Source organism: Colias eurytheme, chromosome 1, assembly GCF_061535395.1.
Source record: "Colias eurytheme isolate Ceu_HAF_F1 chromosome 1, ilColEury1 Martin Lab GWU primary, whole genome shotgun sequence".
In the NCBI taxonomy this organism is placed as follows: Eukaryota; Metazoa; Arthropoda; class Insecta; order Lepidoptera; family Pieridae; genus Colias; species Colias eurytheme.
Window position 1 is genome coordinate 760,601 of NC_142980.1, and position 21,055 is coordinate 781,655.

Consider the following 21,055-nt stretch of genomic DNA (forward strand, 5'->3'; position numbering starts at 1 on the left):
TGGATCTGTAAATAATCTGTGATCGGTTTTGAAGGTGAATTTATTTTATATGTTTTCGAGATATTTTCAATTAAAAATAGAAACAGTAATTATAAATGATCCAAGTTTATTTTGAGTAATTAATGATCTAAATTTTAAATATTGTGTATGGTGCATCATATACCATTATTAGTCCATGATCATACTTACCTACTTAGTAATAAAAAATTAAAATAAAAAGTTCATTTATTTGCCTTCACAACTTAAAACTATATAATATTACAAACGAACTAAATATTATGTAAGTATGTAGTATTTTCGTTGTGAAGGACTATCTGAAATAGGTCTGTGATAGGAGGATAGGAGGTATGAAGTAGGAGTGACTAAATTGGTACGGTACCAATGGTACCTACACTCATAGTTTCAAGAATTAAAATATATCAAATTATAATGAGAAGAGAAAACAAAAACAACAGAACTTAATCCTAATATGTACTAAAAAGGGCTCTTAAAAATATATTTTATGCGTGACCATTGACTAATGTGTTAGTGAATTTTGTGTCTGCGTGTGTGTGTTTGCATGTAGGTACATATATATGCACGTGTACCTATACATACCGTCATATCCTCCAACATTGCCCGCTTTTCACAGTGTTTTGATCATATACAAGAAAAAACAAAATATGGACAGAATTGATGCTGTTATTTGAGTAGGGAATTGAATTTAGAATGAATAGATATACTTGAAATAATTATATTCTTAATAGTTTCTCTAAAAATAAGGAAGAAAGAGGTGGGCGAAATAAGGTGGAAAAGTATACAACTTTGCCCACCTTTAATATTTCAGCCATTTTAAGACTTACGTAGCTGTTTTTATGAGACAAAGTACAAGACAAGGCAAAGATGCTGAATCTCTTACAAAATATGATCCAAAATAAGTAGATCTTCATTAAATTGTATGGGCAAAGTTAGGTGTAATTTTCTCACAATCTTCATACAAAAATCTTTAGGGTTTAGGGTTGTCACAAAAAAATAAACTAGGTAAAGGATGAAAAAATTAAGTTTAATAAAATATGTAGGTGGATAACAAGTAATAGGTAGGTACACATGCAATAATATTGCGTTCGTACAGTTTCTAGGTATATCTTTAAAATGAAATTGAAATTATGAATATTTATGTACCTATACGTAACTTCTACTAAACATTTAAAAAGTACCTAGCTAGGCATACATACTCGTACAATCCTACCTAGGTACCTAAAAGAAAAAACATGCTGTGTACTTAATTTACACCTAAAAAAAATTACCTTGCTACCTATTTGAGAAGTCTGTTAAAAATGTATCAGCCCTAGCATCTCAAAACGGTTGGGCAATGTTGGGATAGGTCATACTACGTTAACCTAACATTGCCCAGCGACAAAACTCCTATAATACTACGTATTTTTGCTTGGAAATAACAAATAACCTCCTTTTTTATATTCTAGTTTAATAAATAATAAGAAATATTCACGTATTCTAATTGATTCCCAGTGATCAGAGACAAGTTTTTTTAGAAAAATTTGGCACCACCAAAACATCTCCTTCTTTGTCGACATGTAGCAGCAGACTGATTGACGTTATACATGTGCTATCTAATCAGTATTGCGAGAAAAGACTTTAATTTTCTACCAAAAAACAAAACAAGTCTTAAATGTCATGCTACTCCACATAAACACTCGGGAAAGTTAAAATTTCTATTTGGGCAAAGATAGGCTGGAAAGGCAATGTTGGAGGATATGACGGTATGTAATTTTGTATGTGTGTGTGTGTCAGCGTGTGTGTGTGTGTACTAGGAATATTGTAAATTAACGAAATTGATTCTACTGTTCTCGAGTTTTGCGCTAACCAACAACACATTAGCGATTCATTTTTATTATATACTAGCTTTCCGCCTGCGGCTTCGCCCGCGTTTTCAAAAAAAAAACCCGCATAGTTCCCGTTCCCGTGGGATTTCCGGGATAAAACCTAGCCTATGTCACTCAGAAATGATGTAGCTTTCCAACAGTGAAAGAATTTTTCAAATCTGCCAAGTAGTTTCGGAGCCTATTCAATTCATACAAACAAACAAACAAACAAAAAATCAAACCTTTCCTCTTTATAATATTTGTATAGAAAAGATAACAGTACAATATCATAATTAAAAAAAAATGTACTAGGTACAAAACATCTTCAATGGAATAAAACCACAAAACAATACTATTCATCTCATATTTATACTACTTGCAAGTCGCATAATATTTGCACTCTTGCTCTTTAACACCCGTGACCCGGCTTTTTGACTTTCGTTCAGTTTTGACGTTTTTTATGACAAATACAAGTTGACAGATGTTACAAAAATCTAGTGACGTATAATCGAAAGTTTCGATTCGCGTCATAATCGATGTCCGCTTCAATACAAAGCAAATCGATTTTATAATTAAATTATTGGAGCCCAGTCCAAATAAAAATTTGATTCAATTTTCTACAGAAATGGTCACGTTTATTTTGTAAATTATTAATTTCTAAATAATTTTTTGTCTCATACAAAATTTATGTTTTATTTGAACCAGAAGAAAAAGAACTCAGTAATTTAGGTCATTTCATCTGTATCCCGGTTCAACCAGGTTGGAGCGACTGATTCTATTAAAACTTACAATATTATGTATTTGTAGATTTCTATAACATGGAAAACGAATACACTCTTCGATACTTCACACATTTTGTACACTGAAATTAAAGAATTTATTACTTTTAAACTTTGATATATTTTTTTCTTGGTATGGCATATTATTAATCATCTGTAAAAACCACAAATTATAGACAAGTTATATCGCCATAGACGCTAAATAAAGTTGACATGTAAAGCATTGCATGCGTGACGTGATACGTGAACGATCGAATGACAGGTTCAAAGATTTTAAAAAATATATTCTGATATTTATTGTTGGAGATACATATTTTTACATTTTTTATTCTTATTTTATAGTAACAAACCACAGCAATAATTATACAGTTAAGTGAAAAAATAGTAACGCTAGTATAACCGCGACAAGACCGTTTGTTTATTGGTTAACATCCGCCATTTTGTACTCTCGTTTGTTTAGTGACTGGGTCGTTCAGTAGTGATGCTATATATTTAAACACCGGATATATATCGTGTTGCTGCATGTGGAGTACAATGTTTTTGCTGGAAACTTTGCTGACGAAGGGTCTCAATTGAAACGAGCAAGCTGTCACTCTGACATCAAGTTAAGGTCTGCGTATTGCCGGATGTGTCCTAGAATCAGTTAGGGCTGAATAGCGTGCCACCTCGAGTGGTGTACGTATTGCGAGACCTATGCTGCCGAGAATATGAGTGGAAACGGCAACCAGGTGCCGCTGACGGCCCCTCAGCGCGGGCCCGGCCCGTATCCTTTTTTCATAAACCGTCCCTTTTATATATTTACGTAATGTAGCCACTTCAACATCTGTTAGTGCCGCATTTGCGAAAATAGTGATTGTGTGGCTTTGCTTATTTTCACGTTCGTGTAAGGTTATTTCTCTTTGAGTGATAGCTGTGCTCCCCTCTACTCATGTAAGTTGATATGTGACCCAGGATACTGGTGATCATACATTCCCCTTTACTTTTAAGTTGTTGTAAGTTAATATAAGTATGTATATTGTTATTATTATTCAATGTATGCAAAAGTAAAAGATTTATCAAAACACTATTTATTGATATTTACTCTTGCTTTTCTATGTAAAATTATGTTTAATATATTTTGTATACTTTCAGCCAAAACAGCATTATTTTATTAATTAAAAAATAAAATGGTCACAAAGTTGAGCAAAAAATTTGAAGAATGATTGCAATAATTGTAAATAATTAATGATTACACAAAAAATAAACATGTTTTCTCCAACTGCAATGAGTAAATATGAAGAATGATAAACATTTATTAATCAGCATGGCGACTTTTCTATATGCAAGCGAATATTATTTTCACTTAAGCAAAAACTTGTTTCATATTTATTATATGAATTATTTTAATTTAAAGTGATAAGTAAATGTTTTCATTTGAGCAAATAATTATAAATTAATATATTTTACATTAAAATAAACAATAGAACAAAACTTTTTACTAATATTCAATGCATTATTTAAATTTTATATGAACTCTTTATTTAATATTAACTCTACATCTGTTGATTCTGAAGTCCTGTGTACATAATAGTGTGTAGTGTGTAGTATATAATAATATGTAAATGAATTTTGTAATCAATCTATGTATATATCATGTAATTACACAAAAAAAAATACTTAATTTAGTGTGAGTTTTGTCAATTGTAATCTATTTGTAATGTATGTATACATAATAAGATTGTTTACCAAAAACTAACACATTTGTGTAGTTTACTAATAATAAATATTTTATTTATTATTTTTAGCTTATATTTCATATTATTATTATACTTTTTTTTGTTATATAACCCAAATTCAAAGTTTAAGAAATAACCTGAAATGAGCATTGAGTGTATGATAATTATTTTGTTACTTTCATGAGTTTAAATCTTTGATAATAGTTCTTCCTAGCAAAGTAAAGTCAATAAATGGGCAAAGCTATTTCAATATAAATCGCTGTGGTCTATATAATGCATTGATAAAATTTATGCCAATTTGAAACTTGATAAGATCCTTATCAATACATAATAATAAGTATTCACTCATCAAACATTTTGGGACCTTCATCGCTGAAGTGATCAAAACAAGCTAGCCCACATTTAGAGCCAAACTGTCAGGTGAGTTTTTGCAATTGTCATATATTTTAGCTGTAGAGCATGTCTCTCCGTGCCCAAGGCAGAGGATTCCGTAGAATTGTCTATTTTCAGGCTCTTTGAAACAAAAGCATTATTAAATGTCTGTGTAAATAAGGACATGACAATTATAAAACAGCCCACAGAACAAAAACTCTTCAATACAATTGGACATTGGACATATTTCTAGTTTTATAATTTATTGTCTATACTTAATGTTCGCTTATTGTCGCTTGACTAACGAAGTTGTACATTTGATGCATTTTATTGTTACCACTTGTATGTATTATTTTCTATGAGGTCTCAGAAACTTTGAATTTGGTTGTTATGATTAATGTTAGCTTACGATGTAGAAATGAAGAAATACAATTAATGTGTAAAGTATATTTATACTTCTGTCGGATGAAATGTGTTTTGCGAATGATGTAAGGCAGTGTAACTTTTCTATGTTATAATATTCAATGTCTGCATATATTTTAGATTCAAAAGATAGAGTTAATATTGTGCTTATGTCATTTATTTCATATGATGCTGAATGAAAAATAATGCTTGTAAGTAGATAGTTTTAATGTAATCAATTTATTAATGTAAAGTAAACCAAATTAATATTTTATTATACAGAAAAAAAAAGAAAGTATTAGATATCCCTTATTTGGATGGCATGCTTTGTTTTGGCTGAATATGTACAAAATACCTATGTTGGATTATTATTTGTTACCAATTGGTAGATAAATAACTGGTAAATGTTCAGTTTTTAGTTTATTTTATTTGAAACAATTTGTTTTCCTCGCAGGTGGTTAAATTTTGATCAAGGAATGTCCAACTGCAGGATTTTTATGAAATGCAAGTGGCTGAAAATCGCATTTTAGTTGTCTGCATTATTGTTGTTGTACTGTTGTGTAAAATTTCTGTTATTGGTTCCATTTCAGAATAAAAACATTTACATGCAATCAAAATTGAACCATTTGCTAGTAAAACAAATTAGTTTTGAAAGTATCATCTTGTCTTACCAAAATATAAACAATATAACAAATTTTGCTTAAAATTTTCTATTAAGAAATGCACAACCACAAATTAGAGTATTGTAATAGTGGGTAAAGAACTTGTAATTATTATGAACTTGACTATAAAGCCGCTGAAAAAAAATCACACATATATTTATGTGTTTAAAGATTGTTTTCCAACCATTGATCACTTGTTTTAACAACCTTTTAAGCCAGCAAAGAATAGCACTTATCAAAGAAATTGTTACGTAATTATTGTATCAACAATAGATAAATCTTAAAAATGGTCAGAAGTGAAAACAGTGTATACGCAAGTTTTATATTATTCATTACATTTTCTTATCACAAATGTGAAATATAATCACAGAAACAATATAAAATACATTGTAGAATAAAAGTAAAATAAAAAAATTGCAACTGTTTAATATTTCGCTGAACTGTGTTCATTGTTGTTAATACATAATTAAATGACACATTAATATCATAGTTCTGTACGAGAATAAATATTTTTGTTTTCAAGATAACAATACAATGGTATGCAAATAATGCATTAACATGTTGTTAGACAGTTGTGTTGTTATGGAATGCAATTTTTATATTGGTACAAATATTAAATTTGTGATCTTGATAGAATTACTTATTTTCGAACTATGATCAGTTATATTATTTAAAGTGAGTGTGCATTTCTTAAAATATAAAGGCACAATGAAGCAAAAAATAAAAAACAATAGAGAGTAAAATTCTACGAAGTATAAAATATGTAGGTACATAAGCTGTACGAAATAACAACAAATGTACGCAAATAAAGTAGAATATATTGTAATGATCGATATTATGAAAGCGAAAGCAATTGTTGTTATTTGTTTCATCCATACATGAACTTGTAAAAACTTGTGTAAAAACATGGCTAGCTTTACGCAGCTTCAATCTGAAAAGCTTGTTTGTAAACAGTGTTATGAAAGTTGTTGATGTTTAAACGCCGACTACATGCCGGCGCAAATAGTTGATACGTTGCGAATTTGCGGATGCGTTGGAATATGGCGAACAACATTTAGCTATATTGTCACCTTTATTGATAAGGCACTCGGTTATCGGACGCAATTGCATTAGGCTAGCCACACTAAGACAATACGGGTGACCTGGTATGCCGGCCGTGCGAGAATGGATCATATGAACGGAGATATTGAATACCGACCGCGTGGAATATAATGAGGAAATTGAAATGAACATTTTCGTTACTTTATTATGGTTTGTGTTTAGAAATTATTTATCTTACTTATGGTATTGTCGAAAGACAATGATTTGATTCATTGATGGTATAATTCTACTATCACAGAATAGTTCGTTTTATTCTAATCGATGTTAAATGTAACTACATATCTTATTTCTTCGTCGTAATAACAAATAAAACTCAAGTTCAATACCATCAGTGTATTTTCGTCATAGACTAAATTTAATAAAACTATTTTCGAGCTCGTTTCAATATTGTGAAAGTTAATTTTGTCATTGTATTGTACGCTATTTATAATTCCTCAATTTTATTATTAAATATCAAATATAATAACCAATCACGATGAATGTGTATAGTTGAAATATCAATTATAATTAGTGCATTGTTCGGACAATATGCTAGATAAGCCAACGATGGACGTATGTAGTTAATTAAGTACCTTAATAGTTAATGCGATCTCGTTTTCAGTACACAGCCGACTATAATTATTACAAAATGACAATTGATCTGTGAATTCATTTGAATCGCTAATAAATCCGAATTATTCAGATCGCATTCGAAAACGTTACGAGCATTTGTCGCACGTTAGAAAATTAAAGCGGACACGGAGCTAAAATATATAGAGAGGCTTTACTTTTTTTTTTTATTCTGTATCCAATAAATGTGTGACAGACTGACAGTCGCTTAGTCGCAAATAATGAGATTAATAATGAGTCAATCGATATTTATATTTATTCCAAGGTTTTTATTTTTCACTAGCTGCTCCGCGCGGTTTCACACCCGTGGCTCCACTCCTGTTGGTTCAAATCGGACCAGGGGCCTTAGACAAAGTAACAATTAAAAAACGATAACGAAGTTAGAAAAGAAAAAATGTATGGGATTGACATTAGATAGACCACGTGATCTAACGCGGCGTATGTCAATCCCATACATTTTTGCCTTTTCTAACTTCGTTATCGTTTTTTAATTGTTACTTTGTCTAAGGCCCCAGTAGTTCCCGAGATTAGCGCGTTCAAACAAACAAACAAACAAACTCTTAAGCTTTATAATATTAGTATAGATAACTTGTCCACAAAGATGAATAGGGTTAATTATTTTTTGATACACTTTATTTGTAAATACCTACTTATCGTATATGGGTGGTATTTAAAATAATCTGTTATTTAACATAAAAAATACTTAAAATGCCTTTAAAGTTTACATAATTTTTTCAACTTTATAATCTGTCTTTTCGAGGGTCCACATTGTAATTTCCAACAACGTATTGAACTTTTTTGCCTTGCCTCCATTTTCATATGCATATAAATTCAGTACTGCGTGCATATATATGGTTAAATAATAAAAACTTGATTAGCTGACGTCACGGCTCGCAGTTAATGATGTTCAATTTTCTACAGTATTTCGCGTATAAATTTTTTAAGGAATAATGATTTTATACTATCGTTATTTAGCATTCCTATCCATTTGTTCAAAATCCACGGCTTGCATAGTTTGGTACATTCAATGATAAAAAACACTATTATTTTAATAACGCATCGCATACGTTAATAAAAAAATACCTACTCCCTTATTTTTCAATGTAGTCACTAGTCACCAATATGGTTGACCCTCCAACCTCTCAGATGTATTGTAATGTGTAGTTATGTAAATAGAAGATCGAGTACGAGTTAGTTTAAAAAATATCATCATCGAGGTAGTTTAAAAATCATTATGAAAATGATAAATGCCACGTAGATAATATTATCCGTAAATACATAATGTTATTTTGAAATCCGTTGTGTATAATTTCGTATTGCAATATGAAATATATTCCTTCAGAGTTCCTTTCTACATAAAATACGTTGATGAGTAGATTATAAAAAGGTGTATTGATAGGAACGAAGCAGAACTGCAGCGGCAGATTTCATGATATTTAATAATTATTCAAGTAAATAAATGATTATCGACGGTACGCTTATGAAATATGATAAAAGTTTGTTACGCGTTCCTAGTGAGAGTTATTTGCGGACGAGAACATTCAAAGAATTCCATACAATGGGTATTATTTACCTTCGTGCGGGCTTAGCGTAACTTGTTAAAGAAGTCCGTTGAATGTATTGTTATATAGTGGAGGCACGTGGAAATGTACATATTCAGTTTGCATGGGGATTCTTCCATTACTTCAACCAGTGACCAAAAACCATCTTAATGGCCATTTTCAGAGTTTTGGTCGTCAATACGAAGTTCTGTTTTTTTTACTATTTTAATTTGCATGTGACTAGTTGCTAGCCACCGACCCTTCCTTATTTTGTTTACGTCCATTATCAAACAAACAACCAATCAAATTACAACTTGTTTTTCTCATTACCGTTATTATTTGGCAATTAATAATTATTGAAAGATAAAGTAACATGTGGCATCAACAAACATTTATATAACAAATATTCAATTGATAGTTAAATGTTACATTAATTAAGATATAATTATTATTAGTAATTAATAAATTAGCATGCCAAAGTTTATTTTCCTCACTTGTCCAATACCTTGCCATTATAAATATGATATGAAAGATTTTAATTATTTATCCTTTTTGGGGCAACATAATACGGAGTCTTGAGGACGATAAGGAAAGGAGGGAAATAAAATCACTATCCATATCGTTCTCAATGGCACCACGGATCGGCATTCGGTGCAGCGTGGCGAAGGCTTCCGCGGCGTAGCTTGCGCTCGGCGGGCGGGCTGCGGGCGCGGCGCCGCAGGCAGCGCGCAATGTATCGCATGCAGGGCTTTCTCACGTTTCCCCTCGCGCGACCTCTTTCAGGGGCGGCCGACGACACGCGAAACGCCCCCGTCGGCGTCGGCTCATTGCCTCTCTCTCTAGCGCCTCTAACCCTCGCTCCCACAATGTAGCGTAATGGATCGTGGGGTGCACACCGATCGGCCGAATTTTATACATTTTCTAAGTATTATGCGTAAAATTTAGTTTTTATGAATCGATTCGCGGATTTTTCTACTGGAAAGTGACGTAGTTTAAGCTGTAGAATAACGGCGGACACGCGGGTGATAATATTTTGATCGCGCGCGAACGGAGACCGATGTAGCGCGCCGTTTCCGTATCGATTTTCTCGTATGCTGCATTATATTACTTTTTAAATCGTGAATGCGGACTGCAAATATATCGACACCATGCGTTTGACGCTCGCGAGTTTCGTAACCGAATCTAGATAATTAAGTGTTATTCCGTAGTCGCAACGCTAGAATTTATTATAAGTCAACGCCGTACAATGCAAAGATGAGCAATAATGTAGTTTTAAGAAGTTAGATAATAATTATTCGATAGAGCAGCGATCGCCTCGCCAATGGTCGTGTCTCCTCTGTTCTGGGAATGGTTCAACGTTTGGCTCATTCAATTTTTGAAAAATCTGTATCATGAAATTAAGATGGTAGCGTTAAGAGGTGGGAACAGTTCGTACAGTAGCGTGCCGCACGGCTGCGGCTATCACGGCGGACAGCATGCCACCATCGAGGTGTCGCCGAGCCTGCAGCCCGCGCTCGGCGTGCCGCACGCGCCCGTGGGCCACCTGCTGCCGGGACCCAACCACGTGGCGCACCTGGGCCACGCTCCGCACGCCGCCCACGCGCCACTCGCTCACGCCAACCACCTGGGCCACGTCCCCCACGGCGCGCACCCCGACCACCTCGCACAGAAGCCCCTGGGCGCCGCCTCGCACGCCACCCACGGCAATCACGCCAAGTCGATGGGCCTCGGGCACGTCAACCATGCCAGCCACGCCAATCACGCCAACCACGCCAACCACGCCAGCCTCGCCAACCACGCCAGCCACGCCAACCACGCCAACCACCCCAACCACGCTAACCACGCCAACCACGCCAACCACGCCACGCACGGCCAGGCGAGCGGCCAGAGCCACAATGGGCACGCGAGCAACGGCACGAGCCACGGAGGGCACGCGGCGCACGGCGGGCACGCAGGCCACGCGCTGCACGGGCACGGGCCGCACGGCGCGCAGCTGAGCCACAAGGCCCCCCAGTTCATGCAGGCGGCGCCCGCCAAGCCCGAGCCCACGTCGCGCCACTCCACCGCCAGCCGCTGCTCGCAGTACAGGCCGTCTCAATCTAGTAAGTCGAGCCGCACACTCACTATATTATATTTACTTTTGAAAGCGTACATATGTTTCACGTTAGTGATAAGGCATTCTGAGCCGCGACGTAATTTTTAATTTGTACACAGTGGCGATGCGACACAGCGTGAAGTGGCCTGCATAGTATCGGTGCGATTATATTAATTCTCTGTTTATTTCCTTAATACAGCTGTTCAGTTATCCACGGGCTTCAACACCACACAGTGAGTTGGACTTGTTGCTTCGCAGAAGAAACCTTTTTTTATATAATCAAAATTATACGTTCTTACAGTATTGGTCTGCAACGTTGAAACAAAAGTATAAATGCAATAACAGCCGTGTTCATTGAATTATAATCGGAACCTTGTTCTGTTATCGACTTTCTTTCTCGATACGATTTTATGATGCATAAAAGACGTTTTAATATTTATCGCATTTTTACCTGTTTTGATTTATATTTAAAGTAATTTAGTCTTATTTTTAAGTATCACTGAAAATATTTGCCGGATAATGATAATTTAATTTATCTAAGCAAGCATATTATGTTTGCTTCATTCGAATGACGTTGATCGCAAAAGATTCGTCTCGCGTTACTTGTTTATCCTTCGGCATTGAAGCTTAATCTACGAAGTATTATCTTCTGTAAATATTTCAGTCGTATGTGCTTTCGCTATACTTAGACAAAAGATTTGGTTATGTAAGTGCCGACATTCAGTACAAAAGCCGTCCTTGTCCTGCTTCTTTATGCTTCAATCCCTTGGACGCCAACAGTTTAAGGCCAAATTTTTGATCAAAATTAGTTAAATCGTGACTATATTTACGTCGTAATTTATGCCTGTGTGTAGTTGGACATATTTTAACTAGTATTTCTCCTCAAATAAAAATTAAAGCAGGTAAATTGCTTCCTATATGAAAGTACTTGAATGAAACGTTGATAATCTTAAAGTAGGTAGTTTTCGCTGAATGAGCAATCTCGCAAATTATTTTGAACAGGTGAATAAATTATCATTATTAATTTATGTCATGTATATTTCACAAAGCTACACGGCTACGGCAGGTTAGAATATGATTAATATTTAGTATATAGGTATGGTATAGGTATACAAGCGGTACAGTTGCAAAACAATAATATTTTTATGATTTAGTTTATATTATGTGAGTCTTATACTATGGCCACACTACCTACTAGGATTTGAAAAAGTAAAAATCCTTTTGAAAAAGAAAGAATCCTTGATGAATTATTACAGAAACCATATTATATATTAATTATTAACTAATATTTTTTTTGCTGCGGTAAATGCCAATAATTACCGACATATCTAGGTAAACTCAACTGTAACCACATCAGTTCATGCAGTAATTTAGACGGTAACTTAATGCCATAATTATTGCGGTAACAGCCCAGTCGACGGTAAGGTAGTGTGGCCGTAGCACTAGGTGTTGTTAAAGTTGTGGCAATAATTATTGGCATATCACGGTAGTGTGGCCGTAGTATTAGACGGTAATATAATGCCATAATTATTGCGGTAACAGCCCGGTAGACGGTAAGGTAGTGTGGCCGTAGCATTAGACGCAGGAAGTGCTTATTCTAAGCAGTTGTTTGTGAAAATTACAAGTTCAGTGGAAAATTTGCTTACAAAGTCCTATTGTTATATAAAAAAAGATGGGGGTGGATAAGGAAAATTGCCCAATCCGCTCCAAAACGATCAATTAAATAAATCTCAATGTAACGGAGTTCTTTCGAGCGGAAAATTCCATATTATTTTCCTCACACAATTTATAATTTCTTTTTACTTTGAATCTTTTAGCTCGTTGGATCGTAGTAGAGACATATTTTATTTAACAGCGATTAAAAAAGCTCTTCATGAAAAAAAACTACATAAACCCGTACTGAGACACCCGTAATCCGTATATCTGATATAGCGTTGTCAGGAAAAGCCAATTCTTGCTTTGATTTGAAATCTAGGATGCGTGATTAATCTAGCTCGATTTGCCTTGTGGTCTTAGTGCAGTAGCGCGACTCTATTTTATTTTTATTCCACTTCATACTGTATAATGATTTTTCTTTTATAGATACAAATCATTTTATTGACATAGCGACTATCCGTTGAGTAAGTTTTATTAGGAAGGAAATCGTGAGCATATTTCGCCTAAACGAAACTATAAATTCGTGACCCCGGTTGTAGACGTTACATGCACGTGTTTCCATATTATGTATTATATATCTATGTGTTCGATTATTAATACACTAGTATTAGTACTCGATTTAAATTGAACCGAGACAAATCTAGTGTAGTATATGTTCGGGGTTAGAATCATTCACGTCCTGTTTATAGTAACCTGCCTATACTAGATCAAGGTCATACGTCACGACAGGTACTATAAGGTATGTTGGCGTAAGAGGATTAGGGCGAGACGATAGATATCAAAGCTTTATTGATTACTATCTCGTGCACACACGAGACGGCAGCGTATGTTGGTTAGAGACAAATTAATCGAATGTATACGGATTGAAGCGGTCTTTTATTTTGCCCAGTTAGAAAGTAAAATCGCTTTAAATTATTATGTTATGAAAACATTCGAACGATTCGACCTGTTATGTTGTTTATTAAAATGAAAATGGCGTTTCAAATCCGTTATAAAAAAAGTGGAAATGCGTAAAAATAAGTACAAGAACATGTAAATAATGTGAGGAAATCCATTCGCACCGTAACAATGGATTTATTTTCGTTCGATGCACAGTCGGGTGTGCGCTCGAGTTCGCCACGGCTTGCGCGCGCGTGTCAGACGTGACCGCGTGCTAGGCGGCTACGACCACGAGTGTGTGGTCATCGCGCCTCCCGTGCGGCCGCAGGGTGCGACGTCTAGTCACACCTTTAGTGGCGCGTGCAATGCACGTGGGCTTTCTGCGAATTGCACAGAGCCGGCAGCATCGTTCGTAGCGATCTCCACTCGAGTCGTAGCCGTCTAGTGCCGTTCGCGAAGCCTCGGCGAGCTCGCGGCCGGCGTGTGACGAGTAATGCAATCTGCAGTGCCGATCCCAGGAGCGGGGGCGGAGTGCTACCACCCTGCGGGCGCGGCCCCGTACATGGCGGGCTCCGGGCAGAACCAGGCGATGAGGACCCAGGCGGCGCCGCAGCCCTCCGCACCACCACCGCCCGAAATGTCCAAGAACAACATGGTGGGTATTATTTTTACTCGTAAATGTAATTTATAATTATTATCAAGGTTTCAACTTTAATAAATTTGAAACTAGTTTCAGTAATTTATTTGGATTTATTTTTATGCAATTGAAGACTATTGGTATCGGTATTAAGTTATTAAGCATATTATCAAAGAGGCCAATATATTAAAAGAATTAATAATTAATAGCTTAAGCTTTAAACGTTAATTATCACAACAATAGGAAAACCAAGGTTTTGTACAAAGAGTTCTAAAGAATGAAACCCGTCAATTTTCTATACTATGCACTTTGCAATTAAGAGAATAAGTTACCGGTGCGGGCGGTCAGATAGTCTTTACAGTATAATATAATATAATACACGTATCGGTATATATACAGACTGCAGTCACACATGTGCGGCTCCCACGGTCCAATTAAACACGACTCAATTCGTGTCCAAGTTTTCATTGCATTACTTCATTAAATTCTATTCGAGAAGAAAAAGCAAATCAACATTTCAATTTTCATGTGTCGGTACTAACGTGTAACGGTTAATTTAATATGAAATGAAATGTATTTATTTATTGCCACAATAATTTGAATACAAAAAAAACTTAAAATCTTACTTATATATCAACGGAAAAACAATACAACAAAAAGGAATCGTCAGTTCACTACTATGTTATGTTCACATATTATACAAAATACATACCTATTCAACGCTAAAGAGGTTGAGTTTTTAATTATCACTACTAATCTGTTTTTTTATTAAAAAGATCTTCGGTTTTTTTTAAAAGTTACATATGCCATATCTAATCTTAGTGGGGGAGGGAGATCATTCCAGATTTTAGTGGCAGAAAACTTAAACCCTCCTCTGAAACCTGTAGATCGGTGTTTTGGAATGGTCAGTTTATTATCTGCTTTACTTCGTGTATTTAGTTCATGCGAATCTTTAGCCCACGACAGTTTCTCATATATTATGATACGTGTGTTTGTATACGTTTATATCTAGAACTATGTGGGTGTTTTATTCGAATTATTGATAAACCATTTTAAAGGTTTCATTGTTTTTAATTTTACGAAAAACAAAGGGATCTCAATTAATGTTAAAATTGTAATTCACATTATGTAGCTTATTACCACAATATTGGCTTTCATACATTTTGTGTTAATGATAATTTAAATTTATCCAATATAGTACAAACAGGTTTTAACCGCATGCCCACCTGTTTAAAATGGGGCTGTGGTCTATGCATATGCTTTATGCCTGAATTGTTCATTTCCATCTTGTTTTATATTATTTTATATTAAAACGATGAAATAATTACTCAATGGCTTATTTTAAAGAGGCTATGATTTTGTTAAACTGCTTGCGTATAATTATAAAACGGCATCATATCACATAGTAATGTTAATTATTGACACAGATTTCCCAGATTAATTCAATACATATTAAAAACTAAATATACATCAATAGATCCATAAAGTACGCAATTTCCTGGGTAAAGCTAACTATATCTAAGTTGCACTGGGAACTGGGATATAACTGATAGAAGTACTTGAACAAGTTTTCACATAATCCTCGACTTCAATAGAATCGTTTACACAGTTTATAACTTTCAACTATGGTACAGCTTTAACGATTTCATTGAAAACAATACGTTTAAAAAGGATCCTCTTACAAGGAGTAAAAGCACGCAATTATTCAATTAAGAAAATTCTTGGTTCAAGTCATTAACATCAGCATACATGAAAAAATATATTCATGACCTTATTTAACTTTATCGATTTCTGTTATTTAATATTGATACGCTTAATTGTAATATAATTAAGGATGTTTTCAGAGCGGTTCCAATATACGCCTATTTTATTTAGGGCCGATTTTTCAATGCTTGGATAAAACTTATTCGTCGAATAATGTATAAAACTACCATTTTAAAAACGTATTCTAATTGCCCGTATTTGACAGTTTACGTGACATTTTTATATTATCGTGTAATACTTTATTGGATGAATAAGTTTTATCCAAGCATTGAAAAATCGGCCCTTAGTAGTTCTCTTGTAAACTCAAATATCAGTGGAACATATTCAGTAACACATGGATTTGGATCTATTCTATTATAAAATCCTCAATTTAATAAAAAAAAAAAATATACATATATGCCTTTTCAAACAGTTATTTTGTTGTGAGAACTTAAAATTTCAATTATTTTTCAATTGAAATCGACGAACAAACAACGAGCGTTTATTATTTTATATCTATGCTACGTGAGTACAATGAAAAAATTCTTAAGGGTTAAACCTATGTCAAGCAGTGGACAAGAAAAGGCTACAGATGATGATGAGTAAAATGGAGTTACATGATAATATTTGTTTTGCAGGGCGGGCACAACTACGTGTCGCCGCCGAACGCGACGCCGCCAACGAGGCCGCAGTACCCCAACTTTCAGTATAGGCCGACTGCCCAGCACTCCACCCGGCCTAGCACGCATGCAAGGTAACTATAATACTAGCGGTCCAACCCCACTTCGCTGGGGTATATGTTTACGTTTTTTCCCCATAAGAACGATCCTCATACTTCAAAGAATATTATAAAAAAAGGATTAACGAAATCGGTGCAGCTGTTCTCGAGTTTTGCGCTTAGCAACCTTTGGCGATTTATTTATATGGCGATAATTTAACGGGTACTAAGTATTGGAGGGTAGTCAAGTCATGAAGGATGAATTTTGACCAATAGCTGCGGTCCCATTTTTTAAGGCACGCTGGTAAACAAAAGGTCGGTAGGAATTCTCACTTTAAAAAGACAGTAGTTACTAACTGCACTTTGAAGTTAGTACGTTATGTGCTATCAGAAACTGTCAATATTTCAATAATCGTTTCACCGTTGGATATGTATGAGACTGGGCCGGCCGCCGGTGCCGACCGCTAGTGTACAATGCACTGACTAACCGCATATAATATGACAGATAGTTACTCGGCCTACTATATGGGTCCTTAGAATGCACCGCAGAAAAGATGCATTATTGTTATCACTACTACACTACATAGTATAAAACAAAGTCGCTTTTTCTGTCCCTATATCCCTTTGTATGCTTAAATCTTGAACACTACACAATGGATTTTGATGCGGTTTTTTTAATAGATAGAATGGTTCTCGAGGAACGTTTTTGTATATAATTTATTGGGATTTAGACAAAGCGGGCGATGCCGCGGACGGAAAGCTAGTGATGTAATAATTTTGTACGGTTTTACAGACAACAGCAGCCGTACATCCCTGGTGCGGGCGCCGGCGCCGGCGGGCCGGTGATGTACCACCCCACGCTGCTGTTCCAGCCGGCGCACATGGCCATCCCGCAGAGCTACCAGCCGCCGCGCTCCACCGCGCCTGGGTGAGTGCCCAGCGTGGCCCAGCGTGGCCCAGCGTGGCCCAGCATGGACCAGTGGCCCTAGTGTATTGGTGAAATAGTGGACTTGTGACAGATTGACTTGCCAGTCCTTGGGTACGAAAGTTACAAGGTTTAGCGATAGGGTGTTTCTTAGCTGTCCGCGATCGCAGAGGACAGGTGTGCAAAAATATACGTGTGACCCGTCTCGACAAAAACGTTTGTTAAAAGAAAAGTATAGCTCAGATTAAGAAAAAAATTTATATAAGATCAAGTAAGTCATCAGTATATGAAAAAATATATACTTCGAACTTACAATTTAATATAATAAAAAATGATAATACGTGTTTTGACCGATTTTCTGGAAATTTAATTCTATTACGACAAATTTATGCCCTCGACTTCACTGTTACTCAATCAACTCATTTTGAAACTATACTATACGTCCTTTAAAATAATGGCTTAATATAAACAAATGATATAGACTACAAGCCCGCATAGGACAAAAATATGGGTCAAATGAACCACCATGGGACATATCTAGAACGATAGCAGAGCAAAAAATAATAAGATTCATCACTATGCCGTCACTTGTAAGCTGTCCAACTGAGTGCAGATGAGAATTGAAAAGTACAGGTAGACTCGGTAAATTTTGGTCATATATTTTTGTACGGCATTCTTAACCATCGATAGATCCATTAAAAATAATAAGAAACCGCTCAGTGCCGTACAAAAATGTGGGTCCACCAAGTCGGAATTTTTATTTAATTTCCGAGAGTTACCGGGGGTAAATTTGGTCATTTGACCATGTACGGCATCTGTGTCATACTATTGCTATACTGCTTTTAATCCATTATTCCGCAACGCCGTACAAAAATCATGGGGACAAGGGGAAAAAATCGAGAGTTGTAATCCCCTCTCTTTCCCCACTCCAGGGGGTCATTTGACACAACACGAAATAAATTTATTTTTAAAGTATTTTATGCATAGATAATATTTTTTCATGTGCCGTACATTTTCGTTGGTTCAAAGGGGAAAAATCTGAAAAAGAAAAAAATCCATATAACGAAATATTTGATTTATATTTTTATAATAAAATATAAATATACATTAATATTAAGAAGCTCGAGGTGGTTAATTATCACCTTGGAAAGTCGGAGTCAGGTGGAATGGACTCCGTTAAATTGATGAACTAATAAAAAAGCTATGAACGAAAAGATGTGAATTATATGCAATCAGTCCATGAATACAGGTAAAGTCACAAGCAAATGCTAGTATTTTTTATTTATTTATTTATTACACTTTATTGTAATACAATCAATAAACAATAAGAAACAATAAAAAAAAAATATATATATGGTTCTAGAAAGATGTAGTACAATTGGCGGCCTTATCACTAAGCAGTGATCTCTGCCAGGCAACCAAGCGGTAAAAAAGCGAAATATTTAGTAAATAATATTTTTTGGAAGTAGAATTAGAATTTAAATAACATGAAAATAAAAAAGTATGATACACAAAAAGTACATTATATGCACATAAATAACTATACATACATGTATAATAACTATATTATAAATAACCCTACATAATATATACAATAATATATTATAATAGAAAAATAAATAAATAATTAATGATAATACATACATAAAGCTACATAAAGTATATAAAATATATTCTATACTAATAAATGTAAATGCATATATAATAAATATACTATTCCGAATTAAAGGCTGATAAGAAAAAATGTTTCCGAACAAGGTTTTTAAATGAGGAAAAAGAGGGAGCAAGTCTAATCTTTAGTGGTAAGGAGTTCCATAGACTAACAGCAGAGGCAGTAAAAGAATCAGCATAGAAGTTTGTGTGTCGAGATGGAGTACTCAAAATAAGTCTGTCAACGGATCGGAGAGAGTAGTTTTCACAGTGTAGAAATGAAAAGTTATTCTTAAGGTAGGAAGGAGTGATGGGATCAAAAAGGATACGGTATAACAATTGAAGGTAGTGGAGATTACGTCGCATGCGAATGGGGAGCCACTTGAGTCGTCTACGATATAAAGATACATGGTCGAATTTCCGAAGGCCAAAGATAAATCGTATTAGAAGATTTTGTAGACGCTCAAGTTTCTCCATGCTCTCAACTGTAATGTCAGGAAAGCACGCATCCGCGTAATCGAGGATAGGGAAAAGGAGGGATTGCGCTAACATAATTTTTGTTGGAATTGGCAAAAAGTTTCGCAGAGTAATATATAGTAATATATACATATTCAAAATGTACAAGTAAAGCGCTTTCAAATGATACCAAACACTGCATATTTATCTTAACTTTATTTTTTTACTCTGTATGTTTTGTCCGCTAGAGGGCGCCACATTAGATTTTGTGAAACCCCATATAGCCTTTAGCTAGCTGGTCGTTGGTTATCCAGTGAACAATTCAGACGCCTCTAATGATATGTCATTTGTCGAATTCTGATAAGTAGTTTAGAAGTTACGAGGGAATAGATGAACATACATACATGATCTGTAAACAACCATAACCCTCCTTTTGCTTTGCCGTAGTTGGGTAAAAATATGTTAATGCCGTACTGTATCAAATGGCCATAAAGCACCCTTAAAATTGTAGCTTTCGTCGCTTTCATCAGCCTAAAAGATGTGGTCTGCACAAAAATGTACGGCATCGTTTTTTCCTAATTTATCTATGTTAATACTATTTAAAACAACGGATAAAGTGTAGAAAACTATTATATTTCATTAATCTACGATGTTTAAACTTTAACAAAATTTCTGGTTTTGCATTTCTCTATAACTTTTTTTAGAACGGTTTCTTTTGAACGGCAATACTATACAACAATTGAATTTTACAATATCATGTTAAAAAAAAAGTTCCCGTACAGGGTCAAATGACCTTACAGCTCTTTATATCAAGAATTCGATGAAATTAAGATGATTATTGGTATACATTTAAAAGAACAATTATTTTTTGACGGCATTGCTTTTAATAGTACTTTTGAGTGCTAGATAATGTTTTGGAACCGAAGCCGTACTTAGTCAAATGACCCCCTGGAGTGGGGAAAGAGAGGGGATTGCATCTCTCGATTTTTTCCCCTTGTCCCCATGATTTTTGTACGGCGTTGCGGAATAATGGATTAAAAGCAGTATAGCAATAGTATGACACAGATGCCGTACATGGTCAAATGACCAAATTTACCCCCGGTAACTCTCGGAAATTAAATAAAAATTCCGACTTGGTGGACCCACATTTTTGTACGGCACTGAGCGGTTTCTTATTATTTTTAATGGATCTATCGATGGTTAAGAATGCCGTACAAAAATATATGACCAAAATTTACCGAGTCTACCTGTAC

At 35.0% G+C, this 21,055-nt stretch overlaps 1 protein-coding gene across 5 annotated transcripts in view; it reads left to right on the forward strand.

Moving 5' to 3' along the window:
* Positions 1-21,055, forward strand: part of LOC149910843 (eukaryotic translation initiation factor 4 gamma 3-like) — a 73,774-nt gene that overhangs the window by 15,746 nt on the left and 36,973 nt on the right. Inside the window, exons 1-5 of one of the 5 annotated variants that reach the window (XM_090119748.1) lie at positions 2,855-3,404; positions 11,346-11,371; positions 14,180-14,328; positions 16,692-16,807; positions 17,565-17,699. In XM_090119748.1, the coding sequence (XP_089975874.1) occupies positions 3,349-3,404; positions 11,346-11,371; positions 14,180-14,328; positions 16,692-16,807; positions 17,565-17,699 (482 nt within the window). In that variant the 5' untranslated portion in view covers positions 2,855-3,348. Of the gene's footprint in view, positions 1-2,854; positions 3,405-10,349; positions 11,146-11,345; positions 11,372-14,179; positions 14,329-16,691; positions 16,808-17,564; positions 17,700-21,055 lie in introns of those variants that run through there. The other 4 variants (XM_090119755.1, XM_090119722.1, XM_090119729.1 and 1 more) reach the window with 4 other exon arrangements.